The 21,779-nt window shown below is 52.9% G+C and overlaps 1 protein-coding gene across 1 annotated transcript in view; it reads left to right on the top strand.

The window, feature by feature from the left end:
- The first annotated feature begins 2,062 nt into the window (after positions 1–2,062).
- Positions 2,063–21,779, top strand: part of CD99L2 (CD99 molecule like 2) — a 30,783-nt gene continuing 11,066 nt past the window's right edge. The window contains exons 1-4 of the mRNA XM_066559485.1: positions 2,063–2,169; positions 17,992–18,057; positions 20,026–20,064; positions 21,486–21,581. Coding sequence (XP_066415582.1) covers positions 2,112–2,169; positions 17,992–18,057; positions 20,026–20,064; positions 21,486–21,581 — 259 coding nt within the window. The 5' untranslated portion in view covers positions 2,063–2,111. The remainder of the gene's footprint in view (positions 2,170–17,991; positions 18,058–20,025; positions 20,065–21,485; positions 21,582–21,779) is intronic.

The following is a 21,779-nucleotide window of genomic DNA, read 5'->3' as shown; positions in this document are numbered from 1 at the left end:
CCAGCCAGGGCTGGAACCCTCGAATGCCGGGGGTTTAGCCAGATGCTTGATTCCAATACGAAATCCTGGTTCGTGCCGCCCTGTTTCCCTCCAGCTTCGGAGCGCAGCGCTGCTGCTGCCTTCCTGCCCATTCAAAGCTACATTCATACATCTCTTTGTAATTATGAATCAACTCCCAGGCATCGGTGCACACCCCAGGCTCACACAGAACGGCAAACAATATACTGTCACGGGTTGCATCAGCTGCACGATGCTCTCTCATGCCTTCAGGCTTGCTAAAGCTGATCCAACGCTAATATAATAATAGCCTTTTTACCCGCCTCCTCCCCCAACAATTACCGGAGGCTTGGAAAGCCATTGAAATGCAAATAGCACACAGAGAGGTTATTGGGAACCAGGCTGGGAAGGTACAAATGCTGTCCCGTTAGTTTCCTTTAGTATGACACGAACGGGACTGTAGTCCTGAATTTCCCTTTGTATAAACAGGGAGAGAGGCAATATCGTGGATGTACAGACGGCCAAGTGTAGGAGCTGAAGTGCATCTTCTCCAGCACGGCTTCTCTTATCTGGGACTCCTGTTACCCTCCTCAGCTCTGCAGTACCAGAGAACCGCACAGCACACAAGTGTCTGTAGCTCCGATAATACCAGCGTGCCCAACTACACGAACTCACAGAAACGCGCGCAGTGTGGGTGTGAAAGATCTTGCCCCCACAAGGCAAGGCACTGTGGAGCCTGCAGTTTGCTCTGTGGCCAGATAAAAGTCAGAAATACAGCATCCCTCTCCCTGCTACCGTACCGCATCCTTCAGCCCAGGCGCTTCTACAGAGGACAGGACCCCCTCCCTGCCCCCCGCCCCATCATGGTCTGTTTGCCTGCTGGCTTTTCAGGTAATGTTTCCACGGAGGACAAAAAAAAAAAAAAAAAAAAAAAAGGCTTTCGGGATCCAAGGTAGTTCTGACACTCGGCTGGAGCAGCTGCGAACAGCAGTGGTACCAGCTGCTATGAGGTGAAATGGGACTACGATGACCCAGCCACTTCTTCAGCCTCTCAGTCCCCAGTAAAGCTTTAGGAATACCTCCTAAAAATAGGCTGCATCCTCATCCCCTTTTCTGCAGCAAAACAATCTATAAATATCGCAAAGAAGATGTTTACCCTGTTATAAACAAATTCCTACCCCCGTTCAAAAGAGCCATAGAGAAGAGGGTCCAGCAGCCGGCGCACAAGGGGTAACTTGTTTGCTTTGTCGAGAAGGCGGCTGAGGCAAATCTAACGGCACTTACGGCTACTCAAGCGCAGTTATTAACGCGACAGAGCCAACACAGCTGGGGGTGATGGCTAAAGGGTCAGTGGGAGGGGCAGACTGAACCCAGGAGAATCTTCTTGCCAAGGCAGTGAGACAGCACGGCCACTGGTCATCTCTGGGGAGCTTTCAGCCCTGGAGGTGTTCAGAGATGGCTGTGGCTGATGTAACCTGGTGTCCATGGGTCCCGCTCCGATGGGGCCTTTGGGCTGGAGACCTCCAGAGGTCGCTTCCAGCCAACAATTCCATAGCTCCGTAACCTCCACGTTAAACACTTGGCATTAAAGGGTGAAACTGCAGCAGCTCCTTCCCCTGTACTTCTGTACTGTCCCCGGAGCAGGGCACAGCTCCCAGGCCGTGCCACCGCCCCGTCCCAGCGGGAACGCGCGGCCGTCCCTGCCCGGGGCTGGGGGCACACGGGGCTCCCCCGGTGCCGGGGCTGACAGCAGCAGTCCTAAGCCCTCCCTCGTTCCCTGCGCGTCCCCCATCGCTGTTTGCCGTCCGCCTCTCCCAGCTCGGGCGAGCGGATGCGGCACTGACACCGATGCGGCGGAAGGATGCGCGCCGGGGCCGCGTTTTCGGCAAAGGGCGGCAGGTGCCGGGGCTCGGCCGTGCTCCGGGGCCGCAGGCCTACGGCAGACACCCCTCGGGTCTCCGCCGGACACCCCCTGCGCTGCGCGGGGCCGGGCGGGGGCGCGGCCCGGCGGGGAGGGCGGGGGGCGGTGGCGCGCAGCGCCCGCCCCTCACGGCCGCGTCCCGCCCCGGCGGAGACGGGAGCCGAGCCCGCGGCAGACGCAGCCGTGCCGCGCCATGGCCGGCCGCCGCCTCCTGGGGCTGCTGCTGGCCTTCGCCGCGCTCCTGGGCGCAGGTAGGGCCGGGCCGGGCCAGGCCGGGCGCGGCGGGAGGGGGCGGCCCGGGGGAGAGGGCCCGGGGGCGCGGTGAGCTGTGCGCATGATCGCGGCACCGGGCTCGGCCCAGGAACGGCGGGACCCCCGCCCCGGCCGGGGTCACCCCGCGGGATGCTGCCCCTGAGGGATGCTGCCCGCCAGGGATGCAGGCGGTGCGGCCCCCTCGCCGTGGGGGCTTCTCGGGCTGGACGTTCCCCCAGTAGCACGGAGCCTGCCCCGGGGGGGCTCACGGGGCCGGGGGGATGCGCCCCGAGGAGAGGCCCCAGCTGGGAAGGGATCGCCTCGGGGAGGGGGCTGCACCCGTCGGGCCCCACCCTGCGCAGAGCACCCCGAGTCCGCAGCGATGGCGGGGTGCCAGCCGGTGCATCAGGGCCGGGCCGCAGGCCGTCCTTGTCCCCCTCCTTCTCCCGGCCCCCACCCCTGGCCCAGCTCCGGCCCCTGACCCTGCTCCCCCGCTGGCCACGGGCCAGGCCCGCACGCAGCGCTGCCCTCAGGTGGGGCGGCTCCAGCCTGCCTTAGGTGACAGTGACAGTGCTGCTGACGGACGCATCGCGGCTGCCTTCGGGTGACAGTGTGACAGCGATGCTTAAGAAGCGCGATGCTGCAGGTATAATGCTCTGGAGCAGCCTGGGGCTCCGTTAATCCTAAACAGAGGTAGCCATGGAGTCACCGCCAAAGGAGTTGGGGTTTGTCTGTCTGCTCGCTGAGCTGTTGGATTAGAAGATTCTGTGTGTGACCCAAATTTGTCGAGCTGCTGGTTGTATTCTCACTCTTTTTTTGTCCCACTGTTATTTCTGCAGATCAGAACAGTCTAACCCAGAAATCGTTCCCAGCTAAGCAGCAACTAGGAAGGAAAAAAATAAAATACTGTTTTAAGGAGAGTAGGAAGGAAGAAATTAAAATCAATACAAAGTTTACCACAACTCTTTGTCTCCTTAAAAAACCCCAACAGTACTTTAAAAAAGCTGTGTTTGAATTCAAAAGAAACGTCCTTCTAAAGATTATGCAGAGGAAATATACAAGAATTATGTAAAAAAGCCTCAGAAAAGTTTTTCTAGACAAAATCTGCTATTAACCAGGAGGCACCTGGCAAGCACAGACTGGTTAGAAGATAACAGCATCAAAGCAGATAGCAAACTGAAACCCAGGGGGCTTTTGCTGTTGGAATAGATTAGGTTTTCCATGAGTCAGCCTGGAATTAGTTTGTTTGCATTTGGTACCTACCTGTTTGTGCACCTGGAATGGTAACAGTGTGGTACAGAGTTGGTTATGCTGACCAGGTTAGTGGCTGCATTTTTAATTGATGGATATCAATTTGACAGCCTGAGCTGAGACGGTGCATAAAATCTTGATTTTGGGTTTAAAAAAAAAAAATCCGGTTAGTCAGTACTAAAGCTATTTGCATTTTGTGTTTTTCGCAATGTGGGTAAACAGAAATGTTGTTTTGGCGCTCTTGGGCTGCAGAGTCCAGCTCTTAAATATCCTTGGCTGTGTTTGTATCAAAATGAATTTCACTGAAACATTCATAAATCATTCCTGCCAGCGTGAGGCTTCACAGGTAATTGAACAACATTAAGTTTGTCTCCTCTCCGAAGTGTTTGAATTGCCTCTCCGTGGCAATCACTGTGCCAGGGGGAGTTCTCTGCTCTTGGCTCCCGTCCCGTGCAGAGCCTTGCCGGCACGGGGCACGCCGAGCCGGTGCCGCTGTGCAGCACAGCCTCTCCACCTGGCCTCTGCTCCCTCCCCCGGGCATCCCGGCAGCGGCTCTCCCAGCACGTGGCTGGGAGCCTGCTCCTCCATCCCTCCCTCCCTCTCTCCCAGATGTGTTGGAATGGCTTTGCAGCAGCCTGAGAGAGCCTTGGGAGCCCTTCCCCAAGGGCACAGCCTCCCTGCCATCATCCTGTACCCACGGGAAGGTAACAGGTGCTGGCAAGGCAGTGGTTTCCCAGGCAGGGCATTCTCTGCCATTTCTTCAGAACAGCAGCAATAAAAATCACACTTCCGCATTGCCTCTGTTCCCCAGCGATTGTTGGGTTTTTTTTGGCTTATTGTTCTGAAATAGCTGCTCCAGTAGTGCTGAAGGCAGGCTGTGGGCAGCCCAGTCTCTTGGAAGCTCAGAGATTTACAAACTACCCAGAACTAAGAATAACAAACAACAAAATCAGTGCCTAGCATGATTCCTGCAACTGTGGTCCACCTGCACTACTGACACAAGACTGATGTGTGTGTTGTCTGTGACTGTCCAGTAAAGCAGGAGCAAACTTCACTTTTTAGTCGGAAAAAAATGGGTTTGGGTTTCTCTTTGATCACGTTCTAGTGCATTCCCCTTCATTGATGGCTGTGTGCTTCAGTGCCCTGTCTGGGCTGTCAGACACAGCTGTGCCACATCTGTCAGTGCCTCCAAGCTGCCTCTGCCCACAGCCTGTCTGCCTGTGGCTGCAGTGCTGGAAACAGGCGCTGCTTGTAGGGCCCCAACCCACTGGCCAGTGCTGCTAAACTCTGCCCCATTCCCAGGGTGCTGGGGGGCAGGAGCATTAAAGTATTTTGAGACGGTGGAGAAAACCAAACACCCTGCAAAGCCTGTTGGCTATAGCCAGAGGCAGGCATTCCCTACATGGTACTTTAAATTCACAGACTTTTCCAGAATGTAGTTATGTTTCATGTTTATGAGTCATTCAGGGTTAACCACATGCTTCTGGAAAATGGTAAGAGTCGAGCAAGAAACTTACCAGAATTGTTTTCCCCTCTCCTGTCCTCAGTCTCATAAGCCAGTACAGAAGTGCATTGATGTGTTTTCTTTGAAAGCTGGCAACTGAGGGCTTGTGGAGGGAGCACAAGGTTTCCTCTCACAGGCCAGGCAGAAGAGGCAGCTGCAGGTTTTGCGCTTTACCTTTTGTAAGGAAAGGTTGAAGAAAACCTTCGCTCTCCAAGCCGCAGTAGGGGCAGTTGGGCGTGTCCTCCGAAGTTGCCACCTCAGCATGACAAGCTGTGTTGTCTCCCGTGTCCTCATAGGCAGCATCTCACAAATCACCTCTCCTCCCGAGTGTGGCTGCCAGCAGCCAGCAGCAGTCACAGTGATTGCTGGAGTGTGAGGGCAGTGTCAGACAGTGCACTTAGCTCCCTGTGGCACACATGGCCGCAGTCCCTGGGGCGGCTCCCCTGCACCCGCTCCACACCTCAGTGCCCAGCGGAGGGCACGGGCAAAGCAGAAAGGAGCCATCTCTTCTCCAGATGTTTTTTTCAGCTGTCTGGACTCTGTTTTGCAGTGGGCAGCTGTGGATGCAGCTGGCAGAAAAGGGATGCCAGCTGCATCCCTGTGTCTCTGTGCCCCATCACTTGCTAGGATCACTCACCATGGATATTCCAGAATTGCAGGGAGGAATTATTTGAAGTAGAACAGAAGAGCTGGCTTTGGCATTGTTGTAGAAACTAAAGGAGATAGCAGCATTGTATAAAACTGCTAAAATATTTCTTATAATACATTATTGTGTTATTAAAGTTATAATTACCAGGTATCAGTGGCGAGTCAAAGTAATACATTTAAAGAATAATTTTTACTTAGATAATGTCTTAAGTGTGTATGACAAAGCAGGAGAAGCCAAATTGGTTTTCTTACAAATTATCTCTCATCTTTGAACACATATGCATTAATTAAATGTGCCATGCTCAGATATTTATGTACACAACTGTGGAAATAATTAATTTCCATGGTTCTACTTGTATTTAGATTTTTTTTCTTCTACCAGCCTGATAAACATGCTTGGAAACTGCTGTTTAACTCTTGAGGTTTTTTTTCCCCCTCTACAAAAATGTGATTTTTTTCTTACATCTGTTGCAAGCGTTTCAGCCCTTAAAGCACATAAAACAGAAGTGTCTATTGATCTCCTGAGTTGACTAGAATAAACCTTTAAAGCTACTCGGTTTAAACCCATTTTTTTTTTCTTCTTGGAGGAATATTTCCTGGAGGTTTAAGGCATTAACTTTACAATTAACTAAAGGAAAAACTGGGGTTTTATTAGACATTGCTTCTGAAGCCATTCTAACAACAAAACATATGCTTAATAAACTACAGAACACTGATGGCAAAGAGAAAAGCTTTGCAATAATTCCTTTGTAAGCGGATTGATACAATTCACAATCGGGGAAGTGCTCAAATAGAGGAAAGCAGGAGAAGACGAACGTGGCACATCAAAATGTAGAACATGAAAGGACTTTGAAAGGGAAACTTCAAAGTTAGGGATCCAGATGCTGGAATCACTAGCTGTGATTTAGGACGTGAGCACAGGAACGTGAGTGCTGAGGGAACAATGTTTTTGAGAAGGAAACAGAGTCCTGATACAAGGCATGGCACAGAGAGAGGTGAGTGCTGCCTCTGCACTCACAGGAATTTCAGTGGAGCTGCTCAGGGTCAGTTTTGGGTTTGATCTTCTGAGAGCTCAGCCTGCTGCAGTGATGGGGGTGAAGTTAATACTAATATATATTTATGAAACTGCCTTGCAGTCACTCCAAAATCCTTTTCCTTTGCTTTTCAGTCTTGTCTAGGAAAACCAGAAACTTATTGTGGGAGGAGAACTGGGGCCACAGGCAGAAAGCTGATGTGTGAGCTCTGTTCCCCAGCCACATGAGCAGCACCTCCAGGGAAGGAGATGGCCAGGTTGCTGTAGGGTCTGGTGCAGTCACCACATATACATGTGGAAAAGCCAAAGCAAGTGAAACCAGAGGCATTGGCAAGATTTTGGAGATGGTGGCTCAGACAGGGAGGAGGGACACTGAGAACAGCATCATTCTGCTGTTGGAAGGCTCTGTAGGTTGGTATAGGGTTGTCTCCAGCAAACAAGGTGCTGGGGAAAGAGAGCTGCACAGAATTTTCCTTGCCCTTTGAAATGCTCTCTTTGTGCACAGAGAAATCTGGCTAAAAAGAACTTGTCAAAGTTGGAATAATCTTACTGAAATCCTGCTTCAGAAGGACGTGCTCCAGGTTGTGTGTTCAGGGGTAACTGCAGCTCTGGCTCTGGGAGAGTAGAAGGCAAAAGCTAAACAAGCAGAAGAGATTTCCAGCCCCAGATGTGGATGGCAAAAGAGGTGCTTGTGCTGCAGAACAGATGTTAGATAGCTGATGAGATTTTGAACAGCACATTAGTCTGTGTCCCTAAAGCTTTGTCTGCTGGCAAAAGTGTCCTTGTAGGGGTAGGAGCTTGGGGAATGTCTCTATCTTAAATGTCTTATCTCTATATGATCTTTCTGTAGGTTGAACTTGAGCAGCTTGGTAGAACATGGCTGTGGTGACCAGCCACCTCCATTCAGGTGTTCCTGCTACTGCAGGACTTGGGTCATCTATCCAGACAGCAAAATCTGAGTGAAAATAATGCCAGGCTAATGTAGACTCAGAGTAAAAACCTCCCAGGTCCCCTCCTGCCATCTGGTACACAGCCTTCCTCGTGGAGCTTTGCTGAGTTTCCACCACAGAGCCTGGAGAGGGAGATTTCCCAGAACTGGTGCAATTTCACCCCAGCACATTTTCTCACCCTGGAAGTTCTTTTGGCCAGAGAATCACAGAATCAATTAGGTCAGAAAAGTCCTGTGAGGTCCTTGAGTCCAACCTGTGACCAAAGACCACCGTGTCAACCACACAATGGCACTGAGTGCCACGGCCAGTCTCTTAAACATCTCCAGGGACAGTGCCTCCACCATCTCCTTGGACACTCCATTCCAGTGTTTCATCACCCTTTCAGTGAAGAAATTCCTCCTAAAGTGCAACCTAAAATCACCATGCCACCTTACACCAATGCAGTGCTAGGCAGAAGAGGTTGCACCCCCCAAAATCAAACCATCCCATCCCATCCAGTGTTCTGTTTCCATCTGCTGCCAGGCTGCTCTGAGCCCCTGCTTTGTGACCCAGCCACAGGCTGGCTTCAGCCCCAGGTGCTCCCACTGGGTGTTCAGCCTGGCCCCACTCACCAGACCCCAGCTGCTGCTGCTGGTGCCAGCCTATCCCTTGCCCTGTGCAGAGACACTGAGCCCATGTCATGCAGTTCTGTGTAATTATTTGAGGAAACTGGAATGTGTTGTTTTCAACCAGCACTCCCCCCCACCCCAGGACAGCACTGAGCCTTGACCTCATTATGCTTTAAAAACACCCACAGATCCTAAACATGTCTTTCACCTCATGCAGAAAGTAGAGCATTTTTAAGTGAGGTTAAACATATATTTGAAAACACAGTGTATTCCTTCTTTCTTTTTTGTAATGATGGTCTTAACTGAGTGAATTATTTATACTTTCTCAGAGAAAATCTCAGAACCACAACAGCTTGCAGACAGTTGGGTTTGCAAGTGTTGGTGCTATTTCCTCTCCAAGTAGGGTCAGAGAGAGCAAGAGACCTGTTGCTGGACTTCTCTTTAAACTCACTGAGCATGGTTTTATGTTTAAATTATTTCATGCCATATTAATAGCACAGAGTGCTCTGTTTATACAGCACCTGGTCCCCAGGTGATGGGGATGCAGCAGAAGCTGGATACACACCCCAAACTCCCCTTTTCAGACTTCTCCAGACCCCTCTGTGAAAGCAAGGAGCCAAACTCACCTTACTGAAGACAAGCTGTTGGGAAAGGCTGGGGGATGTGGCACAGCTTCCCTCGCTGTGGGTGAGCCAGGAGGGGTGGTCTCACAGCTGCCGGCTGCGCGGTTAAAAACCACCACCAGCTCCTGCACCACCTGCTCAGAATTATCTCCAGCAGGTCTCAGTTCTTGCTTCCTTCTTGGAGGGTGCAGCCCCCCAGCCTGCTGTCTCCCCGTGCTGTTTCTTCCCAGGGCAGCCCCACCTGGATAAGGGATGCTCCTGGAGCACAGCGGGGGTGTGGGTGGGGCAGGAGGGTGCAGACAGCGACAGCACAGGCTGGGCTCTCAGCCCTCCCCACCTGACCCGAGCATTCCCCGCTTGCACGGGAGGGGCTGTGGGGAGGCGGGGACAGCAGTGGCCAGGCGGGAGCCCCGCGGTGACGGGGCAGACAGATGCTCTCAGCCACGGGAGCAAACTGAGCCCCCCATGCTCTCCCAGAGCCCTGCTCCATCTGTCAGCATTACCCGAGTCTTCTTCCCACTGCTGCTCTCCTTCTGATTTTAAATAGCACTGTATGACAGGAGCATCACATCCCAGGTGATGAGCCAGCATTTTTACTGTGTAATTCCCTATTTACCTACTTTTAACTACAGCACCTCCTCTTGATCTTTGTCTGATGAGTGCAATCTTTTTCCACTGGGAATCAGGTGATAAGCATTTAATCTCCTGCTTCAGTTTCTTTGGGTTCCTGCATCACTGACTTTGTCATCAGTTGTTCCTGCATGAGTTATGAGCAAAATGCTTTTGTGCCACAATTTGTTGTCTGGTTGATGAGCAGGCATCTTTGGCAATACACAAATTCATAGCCATTACTTAATGTGTAAGTAGAAATCATATGGCTAATGTGAATGTACATTGTGATCTTTCTGGGTGGACAGCAGGCAGGAAAACATGGAAGCAGCTGTTGTGGTGTAACCCCAGCTGGCAGCTCAGCCCCACAGAGCCATTTGTCAGGATGGGGGAGAGAACTGGGAGGGTAAAAGTGAGAAAACTGAGTGGGTTGGATCAAGGCAGTTTAACAGGTAAGGCAAAGCAAGGGACTCATTGCCCACGTGCCATGGCAGGCACGGGCTCAGCCATCCCCAGGGCAGCAGGGCTCCATCACCTCTAACAGTGGCTTGGGAAGGCAAACACCATCACTCCAAACGTCCCCCCTTCCTCCTCCTCCCCAGATTGCCATGCTGAGCTGGTGCCATATTATGGGATATCCCCGGGGTCAGCTGGGGTCAGCTGTCCTGGCTGTGTCCCCTCCCAGCTCCTTGTGGAGCCTCTTGCTGGTGGGGTGGGTGAGGAGCAGGAAAGGCCTTGGCTCTGTGTTAGTGCTGCTCATGATAAGGAAAACAGCCCTGAATTATCAACAGTGTTCTCAGCACAAATCCAAACCACAGCCCCATCCCAGCTTCTGTAAAGAAAGTTGACTCTACCCCCACCCAAACCACCACATCCCCCAATTTTTAACCCTGTACCCACAGTTATAGGAGAAAAGGAACTTACTGTACTTTTGGACCTTCACTAGGAGTCCCAAACCAAGGGAGCTAGGGTCCATGTCTCCCACTCTCTGCCTGGAGAGGCGGGGTGAGGGTTGAGGGTGGGACACTTGGGCACAGGGAGTGCCAAGGTTGCCCCTGGAGTGGCTTCTGCTCAGATCCTGCTCCTGCCCCAGCTGCCTGCCCCTGCCAGGGCTGGCTCTCAGCAGTGCTGCCCCAGACTGTGTCTGTCTGGGGACACCAGGCTGGTGCCTGCTGGGCAGTGATTGTGGCACCCCTGCATCTCCCCTCCCCTTGTTGCCAGGGCAGTAATCCAGTTCTCCAGCAGAGACCTGCACACAGCATCTCTGGGGACAAACCCGAGCTCAGGGTGGTGACATCTCTTGTTTTTTTATCACTGAAATGTCATCTTTAACCATTCTCCATCCTGTGCAGTTGGTTTAGTGCTAATTTCCCCTTGGCCTCTTGCAAAGTGGTTGGGGTGTGGAAATAAAATAATGTTGCTGTCTACATTCTTTCCCCTTAGGTATATACCTTGTTCTTCCTTTAAAAATCCCCAAACAAACAGCAAGAAAGTGGAAAAGAAAACCAGCTCCCTTTCTTACACACCTTTAAGTTATTGAGGGTTACACCTGGGGCATTTTCCCAGAGAGGGTCAGAGATTTGCAGAGCTCCTGTGAGGTCTGGGACAGACTGAACTCTTCCTGCCCTCCCTAGTCCTTGGCTGCAGTGTCCTGGCACTTACTCCAGGCACAGAATGTTGGGCATCACCCCATCCTCAGCACAGCTGCAGAGCTGGGCTCAAGCATTCCCCAGGAGGGGAGGAACCTTAAATATATCTGCTCTAAACCTTTCAGCCTTTTGCTCCGGGTGCAATTGATTTGGGGCTCATTGAAAGCAGGTTTTGGCAGTGCTGTGGCAGAGCCCTCTGACACAAACCTCAAACAGCAGCTATCATAATAAAGTTGCTTAGAAAACATCACCTGCTCCATGCACTGAGATGGCAGAGAGCCTTGGAAACCTGGAAAGCTTTGAGTGCTCATACTGAAGAAAACTGTTCATTATCTTGTGTTTCCAGAGCAGGACTACCTGGTCTGGCACCATCCTGTGATGGAAGAGCTGCTGAAACATTTGTTTCACATGGGGCCAGAGAGAGGACAGTGCTGTGGAGCCAGGGATGGGGCAGACCTGGCCATCAGCTGCCAGCCCATTCCATGGGAAACCCCCATGCAAAGCCTTTCCTGGCTTTGGTCCTGCTGACCTTGATGGGGCTTTGCTTTCCTTTAGAGCTGTTCAGGGTTGCTGCTGGCACTGGGAGGTGTTTGTCTGTCTGTGGCAGGGACCCTCAGCTTTCAAGGGTTCCTTGCAGCCTCTGTGCTGGCAAATAGGGCAGGCTCTATGCCAGCCAGTGACCAGATGCAGCTGTTGGCAAAGACAAGTCAAGGGCGCTTCCCTCTGGGGTTTTAAATCTTGCTGTGGAGGAGTGGAAAGGCTGTGCAAGAGGGCAGCAGATGAAAAACTCCTCCCTGCTGTGTTTTTTATCTGGTCTCTGCAGAGGGACCTGCTGGCAGCTCCTGGTATGGCAGCACAGCCTGAGCCCCCAGCTGCTCCCCCGGGGCTGTGGGACATGGCAGGGTGTGCAGGCTGGTGCTGCTTCTTCAGGTGCTTTGCAGGCAAGCTGCAGGTCTGTCCTTCCACAGCAGGTGGGGAGAAGATGCCTTCAGACCTTCTTGCAGCCCTCAGCATGGTGCAGGCTGGATGGGCACTGCATCCCTTGGGCATCCAGAATGTGGCCAGGCAGGTCCCAGCAGGGCTCCCCTGGCCACCAAAGATCCCTTCTGGCCCTGCCCCACACCGTGGTGCCAGTGATGTCTGCTGGCAAGGCTGCTGCAGGCTGGTTTTGCTCAGTATCTCTCTCCTGCTGGGTATAGAGCTTATTGGGTACCACTGCCAGATCATTTATATCATTCCTAGCAAGCCTTGAAATCAAGTTGCAGCAGACACCTGCCTCTCACGCAGCTGCCCCACAGAACCACGGTGTTATTCTGTAGCTTAGAGCCCAGCTGAGGTGTGTTGTCCTGAGCTGCAGACTTCAGAGCTTCCATGGGGGCTGTGCTGCCTCTCCTGGCCTGTCCTGGGGCACTGGCTGGAGGAAAGGCAGAGCTGGGGTTGTGGTGGGGCTGAGCTTCCCAGCAGGGGCCTGGGGGCAGTGTGAGCACTGCATGGGTCAGGACAGCAGAGCCCTGGCTGTAGAGGAGGATTTTAGGCATTTCCTTTAATAGGTTTCAAACACAACCACCATCAGTCCCTCCACAAAGAGAAAGTCTTCATTATGCAAATGCTCATCTTAAAGCTTTATTCATGCGCTTCCTGGCAGGCTTTCCTTTAATCTCAAGAGTGAGATTGCTTGGAATTACCATACACCCTTGTTAATTGCATTAAAAAAAATTCAGCAGAGGTTGTTTTTGCCATAATCAAGAGTGATTTTTGATTAGTACTTCTGAAAATCAAAATGTTTCACTGAGAATAGAGAGCAAGGACAGCAGCATTCTCTCATCCCCTGCAAGGAGCAGGGGTCGTCCCAGCTGGGGGAATGTGTCCCACTGCTCTTGACTGGTCGTGTCCTGGGCAGGATTGCTGTGTCCCCAGCATCAGCTGTTGGTCCCACTGCTGGGGAGAATGCAAGGGGTTGTTTCTCCTACACTTTGCTTCCCAGCACAGCCCCTCCACCCCTTGCCCTGGTGGGCTGCTGACAGCTTGTTTGTGCAGGGCAGCCAGTCTTCCCTGGCAGCAGCTGAGGAGATAAATTGGAAGTTCGAAGTCTGCTTTTTGAGGCAGAGCTACCTTGAGGAGGAGGTCTGTGCTGAGGAGGCAGCCTGGCCTCTCTGCAGGGAGCAGTGCAGCTGCACAGAAGCTGCTCTTAGGCACCTGCTTCAGCAGCAGTGCTACCAGAGACTGGCTGTGACACCCCAGCCCTGAGGAGCACTGCTCTCCCTACACACATGGAGCTGTGCTTTGGCCTTAGCAGTCAGCAAGAATTTGGGATTCACAAGTAAATTTCCCTCCCGTTTGGCAGTGGCTGGGACCAGTGCCCAGACAGCAGTGGGGGAGTCATTAGTGATTCCAAAGCTGTGCTCTGTCCTGACTGGGATCTGCTCTGGCTGGTGGTGGTGTGGTGTCACCTGCCCCAGCAGAGGTCCCTGGGCACACTCAGTGCTGCAGCAGGGCAGACCCATGCCCGTGGGGGAGCAGCCATTTACTCCCCACAGACTTTTGGGCTGTGTCTCTGCTGAGATGGCAGAAACCCCACTGTGAGGATGCAGCCCAGAGGTCCAGCAACACAGCTCTGCTCCCAAACCCCTCCTTCCCCAGTGCCCTGCCCAGAGGTCCCAGCACAGCTGTGGGTGCCCAGCCTCAGGCCCACCCACCCACCTGTGTGTGCCATCATCATAACTTGGAGCAAAAAGATGAGGTTGGTCACTGGGGACACCCTTTTGGCTCCCACAGTACTTGCTCTGCTGCTTTCCTCCTGCTCCCCCACCCTCTGTGGTGCTCCTGAGGTGGCTGCAGTGCCCACCCAGCCTGCACCATGGAAGTCAGGCAGTTGGAATTACTTTCTGCTGCCCTTGTCCCTGCTTTGCATTCTCCCGTAATCTCCCGGGCTGTCAATCTCGTGCTGTTGCAGCTCTCTATTCCCAGGGAAGCTAAACACACATATACTGCACAAAGAGATCTGTGGGCTGCTGCTAAAAATGGAATACACCTTGCTCTGAGTGCTGCAGACGGCCTGGCAATATCCTGGGTGTGAATTATGATACTGTAATTCAAGCTTTGTCAAACAGAGGGGCTTAATTAGAATATATATATAATTGTAAAAACTAAAAAGCTGACGAGTACAATTGTGTGTTTGAGCTGCCTGCTACAGAAAATAATGAGGAGAGAATACATTAAGGCACAAAAACCTTCTGCCTTCAAAGAGCAGCTAGCTCTGATTAAAAATACCCCCGGCAAGGCGAGGGGACTCAGCAAGAGGTGGGAGAGTCTGCAGTGCTGGCTCGGCCATAATTCTCACCCCTGTTACACAGCTTCTGCTGGACACAGCTGCAGCCTTGGGGTCCCCCCACCTCCCCATTCTGGCTTTGGGGCATTCATATTGGGTGCCCTGTGATGTCCCAGCTTGGTCTCTGTGGATTGCCAGATTAAACAAAAATATGGAAAACATACCTCATTTGCCTATCCCCCCCTCACCATAGAGCTGCAGTCCCTTGGGTGCTCCACTGCCCTTGGCTGTGGGCACACAGGGCTGGAATTGCCCCCAGTTGCCCCAGGGGATGTGTGTTTTCTCCCAGCAGCCAAAGAGCAGAGTTCTTCCAAAGACCCAGTGCAAGGGTAGGGAAAAAATTACCCAAACTAGCCTAGTCACCAGCCCTGACAAGGATCCCTTACTGCTCCAGCACTGAGCAGCCAGCAAAGGGGGGTTTTGTGTATCACTGCTGTTGTGGCCCTGTAACAGGTTGTAGGTGGGGATGTCCTGTGGGGAAGGTGACATGTCAGAGCATACACAACCCTGACTCTACTTCATGGGCATCACAGACAAAACTCTGCTGCAGCTCAGCAGCTTGTGAGTGCTGATGTGTAGGAATGGACCCCAAGCTCTCCTGAAAAGTATAAACCCTTACTGTAAAGATGCTCTGTGCTGTGCCTGAGTTCCCATCAGTGGGCCTTGGAAGCTCCACTCCTGCAGTGACTGTGGGGCAGTGTCAGGGCCCCAGGAGCAAAGGGATTGCACAGGACAGTGCAGGGAGTGGCAGTGCTGCCTCCAAAAAACTGCATGTGCACTGTAAACACACCTACCAAGAGCTAGGGGGGTTTCCAGTGTCTGGCCATGAAGTACCAGGTTTGTTACCACTTAATAACAGAGTAAAAGAATGAGGAGAGCATTCCAGTCTTATCTGTTGGAGTGAGCAGGGGAGTTTGTGTGCCTGTGACAGCAGCACTCGGTTATTGATCTATAAAAGGTCTAATACATCTCTGTAACACCCTTTGCATGAAATACAGGTGTTAGCTTCAATTAACTGGCAATCTGTTCTTAATCCTTGCTAACACCTGGGGGATCTGGAAAAGGATGTTGGTTTGCCAGGGCAGCGTTGGGGAAGCCCTGGGCACCGGGCTGTGCCAAGCACTGCTGCTCTGTGGGAGGGTTTTACTGGGCACTTCAGTGCATCCACAGTTTTCCCAACCCTCACTTGGGCAGCACTGCCACCTCTCCCACCAGGGCAGGGAAAACCCCCAGGATGCAGCTCCAGCCCAGGACTCTCCAGCAGTTGCTGTTTAGCTCAGCCCCATGAGGATGGAGGGCCCTGAGCAGCTCTCCCCCCCCTTGGGGCCAGCTGGCTCTTTGGAGGGGGATTTTGGAAGGGGCACTCTCCTCTCATCCTGGGGAGGGTTGCCAAGGGAGCTGTCACCAAACCCAGGGGGGCTGTAAGTGCAGGTCCTGTGAGCCCCCAAAGCCAGGCAGAGGGAGCCCATTTTTTGGGATGCTGTGTCCCCTGCTGGGCCCCTGTCCCCACTGGGGGGACATCTCTGTGCAGCCCACAATCCCCAGAGCTCTCCATTAGAGCGTGTGAGCTGCACACACCCCACAGCTGTCCACTCCTGCACTCGGTATTTGGGCTCCTGCACTAAGGCAAAGCATGGGCAGGACACACTGACACAGGGCTCAGCATGCAGCAAGTCAGTGCCTTGATACTGATTTAATCATGGAGAGCAGAGGGAGAGGGAAGGGAAGCTCCTGGCATTCTGCTGTGAGTTGGTGCTGCCACCACGTCCCTCCTGCCAGCTCACATGGTGACAGAACATTTTCCTCCTTCGGGCTGGTAACGCTTCTCATCCCACCAGAGAGGCAATGTGGGTTTCCCCTTCTGCCTATTTTTAAGCATGCTTTTATATAGAAAGAAACAAATGGTGGAGTCCTGTTAGTTCCTGGAAATCCAGTAAAGACTGGGGAAAGAGCTATTCTGGGGAAGGAAGACTGCACAGAATTGTCAGACTGACGAGGCTGGGGCAGTTGGCCAGCACAGTGATGAGTGTGCCGAGTCTCAGCACGGATGTTGGTGGTTTGGCAGCCCCCAGTGCAAGCCCTGGAGCTGGGCAGGTGTTTTCCAGCACTGTGGATGGTCTTGCACGTTTTTGACCTTGCTCCTTCACACTGACAGACCACTCGTTAACTCTGCAGCTTCAGGCCCAAGGAGGGAAAGATTTTGGGAAGGGAGGAGAGAGGCATGGAGGGAGGCTGAGGGTGGCAGACAGAGAGAGCCCTGCTGTGCTGAGCAGGAGGCTCTTCCATGTGCCTCTCCCTGTGGATTTCACGGGGATGTTCCCTGCCTCCCCTGCTGCTGGCCATTCCTCCAGGCTCACAGGGAGGTGCTGGCATCATTCAGCTCGATGAGAAACACAGTGTGGGCTGGGACACTCACTCTGCACACGCCCCCTCCAGCAGCACCTAACTCCTGCCTTTGCTGGGGGGAGAAGCCCACAGCACCTTCCCAGCCCCTGCGCCTGCTCACAGATCACATCAATGCCCTCAGGACTGCTGTGTTTCACAGGCAGCAGATGAGATGAGAGGTGATGTGTGAGTGAGTGGAACCCGAGCTGCAGCTGTTGCAGTACTTAGTGACCACTCTCAGTGAAGTTTTTCACTGAAACACTGATACCTGCTTTGTGATGGACTGGTGCCTTCCCATTGTTATTGTCCTTGTCAGTAAAGCTTTAAATTTATTCATGAAGCACGCTGGAGCTCAGGTGGCAATAGCTAAATCCATTTAGCAGTAGGAATAAGAGGAAAGCCATTTTAATGTTCTCTTGCAGTGCTGCAGTACTTAGCAAGCCCAAAGGATATTAATTACTCAGCATGCTCTGAGATGTAAAAGCATGAATTTATCAAGACAAATACATTCAGAACCAGGGTAAGTCAACAGTAATTAATGCCATGCAAAAAAGAGACGGAGAAAGGAAGGATTAGCTGGCCCTGTTGCAGGAGAACATGATGTAGCCCTGAGTTATCCCTGGGCTATGGGACTGGAGTTGTGGTGAGGCATCTCTAACAAAAAAATCTGCCTGTGCCTGTCACGTATATCCCTGGGATGGGGGTTTCATCCTGGTTCACATTTCCAAGGCAGAATGATGCAGCCTGCCTCTGAAATGCTAAGTCGTGCTTGGCAGCCAGCAACAGCTTTTTTATGCAAAGCCTTTGATGTTGGAAGGCACTTGAGAAGAAGAGGGGCATAGGGCTTTTTTGTTTGCCACCGAATTTGTCTGCACTGTCCCAATGTTTTCATGGAGTTTAGCAATCATATAATCATGAGCACAGCCAGAGATGAGTGGCAGCTCAAGAGATGAATTGGTAGGTTCTCCTTGACAAATCTAAGCATAAAATGTGTCTTTATACCACATCCATTAGGGCAGACAAATGGAAAATCCAGAGATGGCTGTTCTGCATTTAACAGTCACAGCATTTGGAGAGGGCTGATGTCTTCCTCATCACCAGTGTTGGGTCAGGCTTGGAAAAAAACAGCAAAAAAACAAAGCAATTTGAGCAAACAAGTCCAGCCATGCCTTATTTAGAGGTGGTTTACTCTGTGTGGAGTGAGTACAGCCAGTGCTGATTCTTTGTCTCCAGGTCATGGGGATGACACAGATGACTTCAACCTAGAGGATGCCCTGCTTGACCCCGTCACCAGGAGACGTAAGTCACATTTATGCTTTGCTTTAAAGAGGGGAAAACAAATAGATGTGAGTAGATGCAATTTGTTCTTTGGGATCTGATCTTTGGGAGGGTGGTAGAGGATAGAGCTGCCTCATCCTCACTGCCTGGGAGACACAGGGTCTGGGTTGCACAGGTGGAGCTGGGGACAGTCCTGGAGAAGCTGCCTGCTGCCCTTTGCTTGCTGGCTCCTGTGAGGAGCCACAGAGGCACAGCACACAGTGTTCTGAGGCAGCAGTGGCACTGAGCTTGCCCTTCAGGCTCCCTTGCCTGCCTCAGTAGTGCCTAGCAGCAGGCCTGGAGCCATCATGCAGTCCCTCCCCAGCTCGCTGTGCCTGGCCAGGCAGGGGCACTGCTGGCTCCTGCCCTGCTGCCTCTGCAGTGGGGTGCCCAGGAAAGCTCACGGTGCCCAGGGGCACTGCTCTGCCTCACTGGGGTTCCAGTGTAGCCCACCAGTCCAAGCAAACTCAGTTCCTCAGGGGTGCCCCACCGCTGGCAAGCAGCATTCAGTATTTTGGTGTTTTACACCCCAAGGACAAAACCTAACTGCCAGCACATCAGCTGAGGGATGGGAGGAGGCTCCTCTCCCTCCTTGGGAAATGTCACCTGCCTTACCCCAGTGCCAAGGGCTGAGCCCAAGGCCACTGTGCACCCACACACATCTCTGGCTCCATTTGCTCCCCAGCCATGGGGATGCTGTGGCAGAGCTGCAAATGCCAGCACCCAGGACCCCTCACTGCCCAGCACTCCCCACACAGTTCATGGTGGCTGTCCCCAGACCCAGCACCTGTCAGGGCAGCAGTGGGAATTGCTCCATGAGTGATGCCAGGCTCTGGGATCGGGCAGAACACACCCACCTGTATGGAAGGGAAAGCTGTAACACTGTTTGCAACCTCTTGTGCTGTAGACTAACAGCAGAGGGACACTTGTGCTGTGTTACTTTGGAGTTTATGGGGAATAGAGGGTGCTCTCTGCAGCTCTCCTGCATGGGATAGGCCGTGGGATATCAGACTTGGTCACAGGGCTGATGCAGCTCATGTAGGATTTTGCAAAAGCCATTTAATGCAGCATGTGAGGAGAGCTGGTTTGAAATGACTGATGGCCACCTCAAGTGGAGGGAGGGTTGTGTTCTCTGGGCTGGAGTCCCTGCAATGAGGGAGGGAAGAGGCAGCACTGTCCCCATGGCTTCCCCACGTGCTGCATCCCACTCTGGATTCATGTCAGCCCCAGAAAAAAGCAAACTGAGGTTCTGGAGTTGGGTCACATCAAACCACACCAGCACATTGAAAATGAAGCCCAGCAACACCACTACAGTCTAATGGAAATTAATGGGAATGGAGCAGCCACAGCTCTTGCTCATAATTTATTCATATACTTGGTAATGCCAGCCACTATTAATAGGCAGTGGTTCCCATATTGCTCCCTCCCTCCCCCCTCAGTGGCTGGCTGTAGCTTGTTTTAGCCCAGGAGCAGCCAGGGGAGGCTGGGATCTGAGTATCAGGGTGTCACTGAAAGCCCTCCAGCTGACAGGGAACCTCCTGTGCACAGCACAGGATGGGAGATTATCTGTCATTGGACTGCCTGAGCAGCCAGGGACACCAAAGCACAGCACCTCCCTGCTGGTTTCCACACTGGTCTGTGCAGTGCCTGCCCTTCCCTGCCTGCTGCTCATCCCAGAGCCTTGGGGCAGATTGCTGCAGCTCCCTGCTCCCCACCAGCTGGGCTGGGATGCTGGCTCAGCTCAAGGCAGCACTGGGCTCCATTTCACCCATGGGCTGTCCTGATATCCCTGTGGCCACACACTGTGTGCAGGGTGTTTGTTCATGGCCCTGTGCCCTGAGTTTACAAATGCAGATGTCAGAAAGCTCTGCTGACATCTTTGCCATTCATTCTCAATCCAGAGGTGATGCCTGTGACTAACACTTTTCCTCCCCATCTCTTTTGCCACAGCCACTCCCAAGGGCCCCAGGAAGCCAGCAGGTGGGACAGGTGAGACCTCCTTGCATGCTCCCATCTCAGCTCAGTGTGGGGTGCACTTCCCCTGGGATTGAGCTGTGAGCCCCCACAGGCTGCCCCTGTGTGGCTGAGTGCTGCTACCTCAGCAGCTGCTTTGGGACCCCTTCACTTGCCCATGGGGAAGCTGGAGCTGGTGTGTGCACCTGCACTGTTCCTGTGTGGCCAGAGAAATGCAATATTGATATTTCTGTCCATGCTGAGGGTGAGTGGCAGTGGAGTGTTAACAACCAAGGCAGAATTTCGCACACTTTGCAGTATCCTATTGGAGAAGACACAAATCACTGCTCAGCTACACAAGAGCTTTTGTTCCTGTCTGCATGGCACTTGTTAGCTTTCCTTCCAGGAGGAAGTCCAGAGAATATTTTCCTTCCTTTTTTTACTCCAAGATATCCCCAGACTGCATGGAAAGTACCATCTTGGTGACACTTACCCATCCAGAGGAGAATGGGTCTCTCACTGTTGGTGCACATCAAATGTGCTGTCTGGCCAGCTCCCAGCAGTGCCATGGTTGAGGAAGCTCCCTTCAATTCACTCCAGTTTTGTTGCCAGCAGCTCCTCTGGCTCAGCTTTGGCCAAAGAGTTCCTGTTAAATATAGCACAGTCACAGGAGCTGAAGGGTTGCTCAGTCCCACTGGAGGAGCCTGCAATAAACTGCATCAGAGGAGTGCTAAGAAGTAAATCCACTCACCCCTGCATGAGGATCTTGGCACAAATTTAAGCAAATTCAACTGTCTGGCTCCTTGGCCACCATGGTCTTCGGTAGGGACAAGAAGAGCCAAGTGCCAGAGGCACATGCAGGGCTTCAGTGCTTGGATTGCAGCCCAAAAGAGAGGTTGTTCCATCCAGTGAACTCCCGCTGGGAAATGGACACGTGTGGAGGCTTAGGCTTTGTCTCAGCCAGTTGCTTCTCCCCCAGGAAGTGTTTTTGGATGAATGGTAGCACTGAGAGGCTCCTGCAGTCGATTCCTGTGCCCTGGCCCCTCTCTGTGCATGCCCTGCTCAGCCCAAGGTCACTCACGGGCAGCTACACAGGGAGCAGCGTCCCAGCCACTGGCTCAGTTCCACGGCCCCTTCTCATTTGTCCAGCTCTCAGGAGATGCTGCAGGTACCAGCAGGACTCCTCCGGAAGTGAATTACTTTGGGATTGCTGGGGCTGGGCAGCAGCCACAGCTTGGATGGGGACACTGAAATGGTGGCCAGGCTTTTCTGAAGCCTTTGTGATAGGTCACGCTTGAGCAGCAAAGTGGCTGGATGCCCTTTCCAGCTCCAGCCTGGTGTGGAAGGCCCTGGCAATGGTGCAGCACCATTGCACAACACCCACAGAGCAGGGTGTGTGCCAGCAGCCTTGTGCTGTCCCCACAAACAGGAGTGTAACAATCCCTTCTCTCCTGCAGACTGGGATCTGGCTGATTTCTTTGACACGCCTGTGGAGACAACCACCAAGCCAGCCAAGCCCACTCCCAAGCCCTTCCCCAGGCCAGGGAAGCCAGGTAATGCAGAGCTCTTCCCTGCAGGCTCCAGCATCCATCCCCAGGCCCCCCAGGGGAGTGGTGCCCCTGGGTCAGCTGGAACTGTGTAAAGACCAGAGCTCTGAGCTGGCCCAAGCAGCCCCAGTCTCCCAGCAGGGTGGGGGTTTCCCCTCAGCACTCATCTGAACCCACCTTTCAGAGGGTAACAGCATTTTGAGC

Source organism: Molothrus aeneus, chromosome 14, assembly GCF_037042795.1.
Source record: "Molothrus aeneus isolate 106 chromosome 14, BPBGC_Maene_1.0, whole genome shotgun sequence".
In the NCBI taxonomy this organism is placed as follows: domain Eukaryota; kingdom Metazoa; phylum Chordata; class Aves; order Passeriformes; family Icteridae; genus Molothrus; species Molothrus aeneus.
This window is presented reverse-complemented; position numbering and strand designations above follow the sequence as displayed.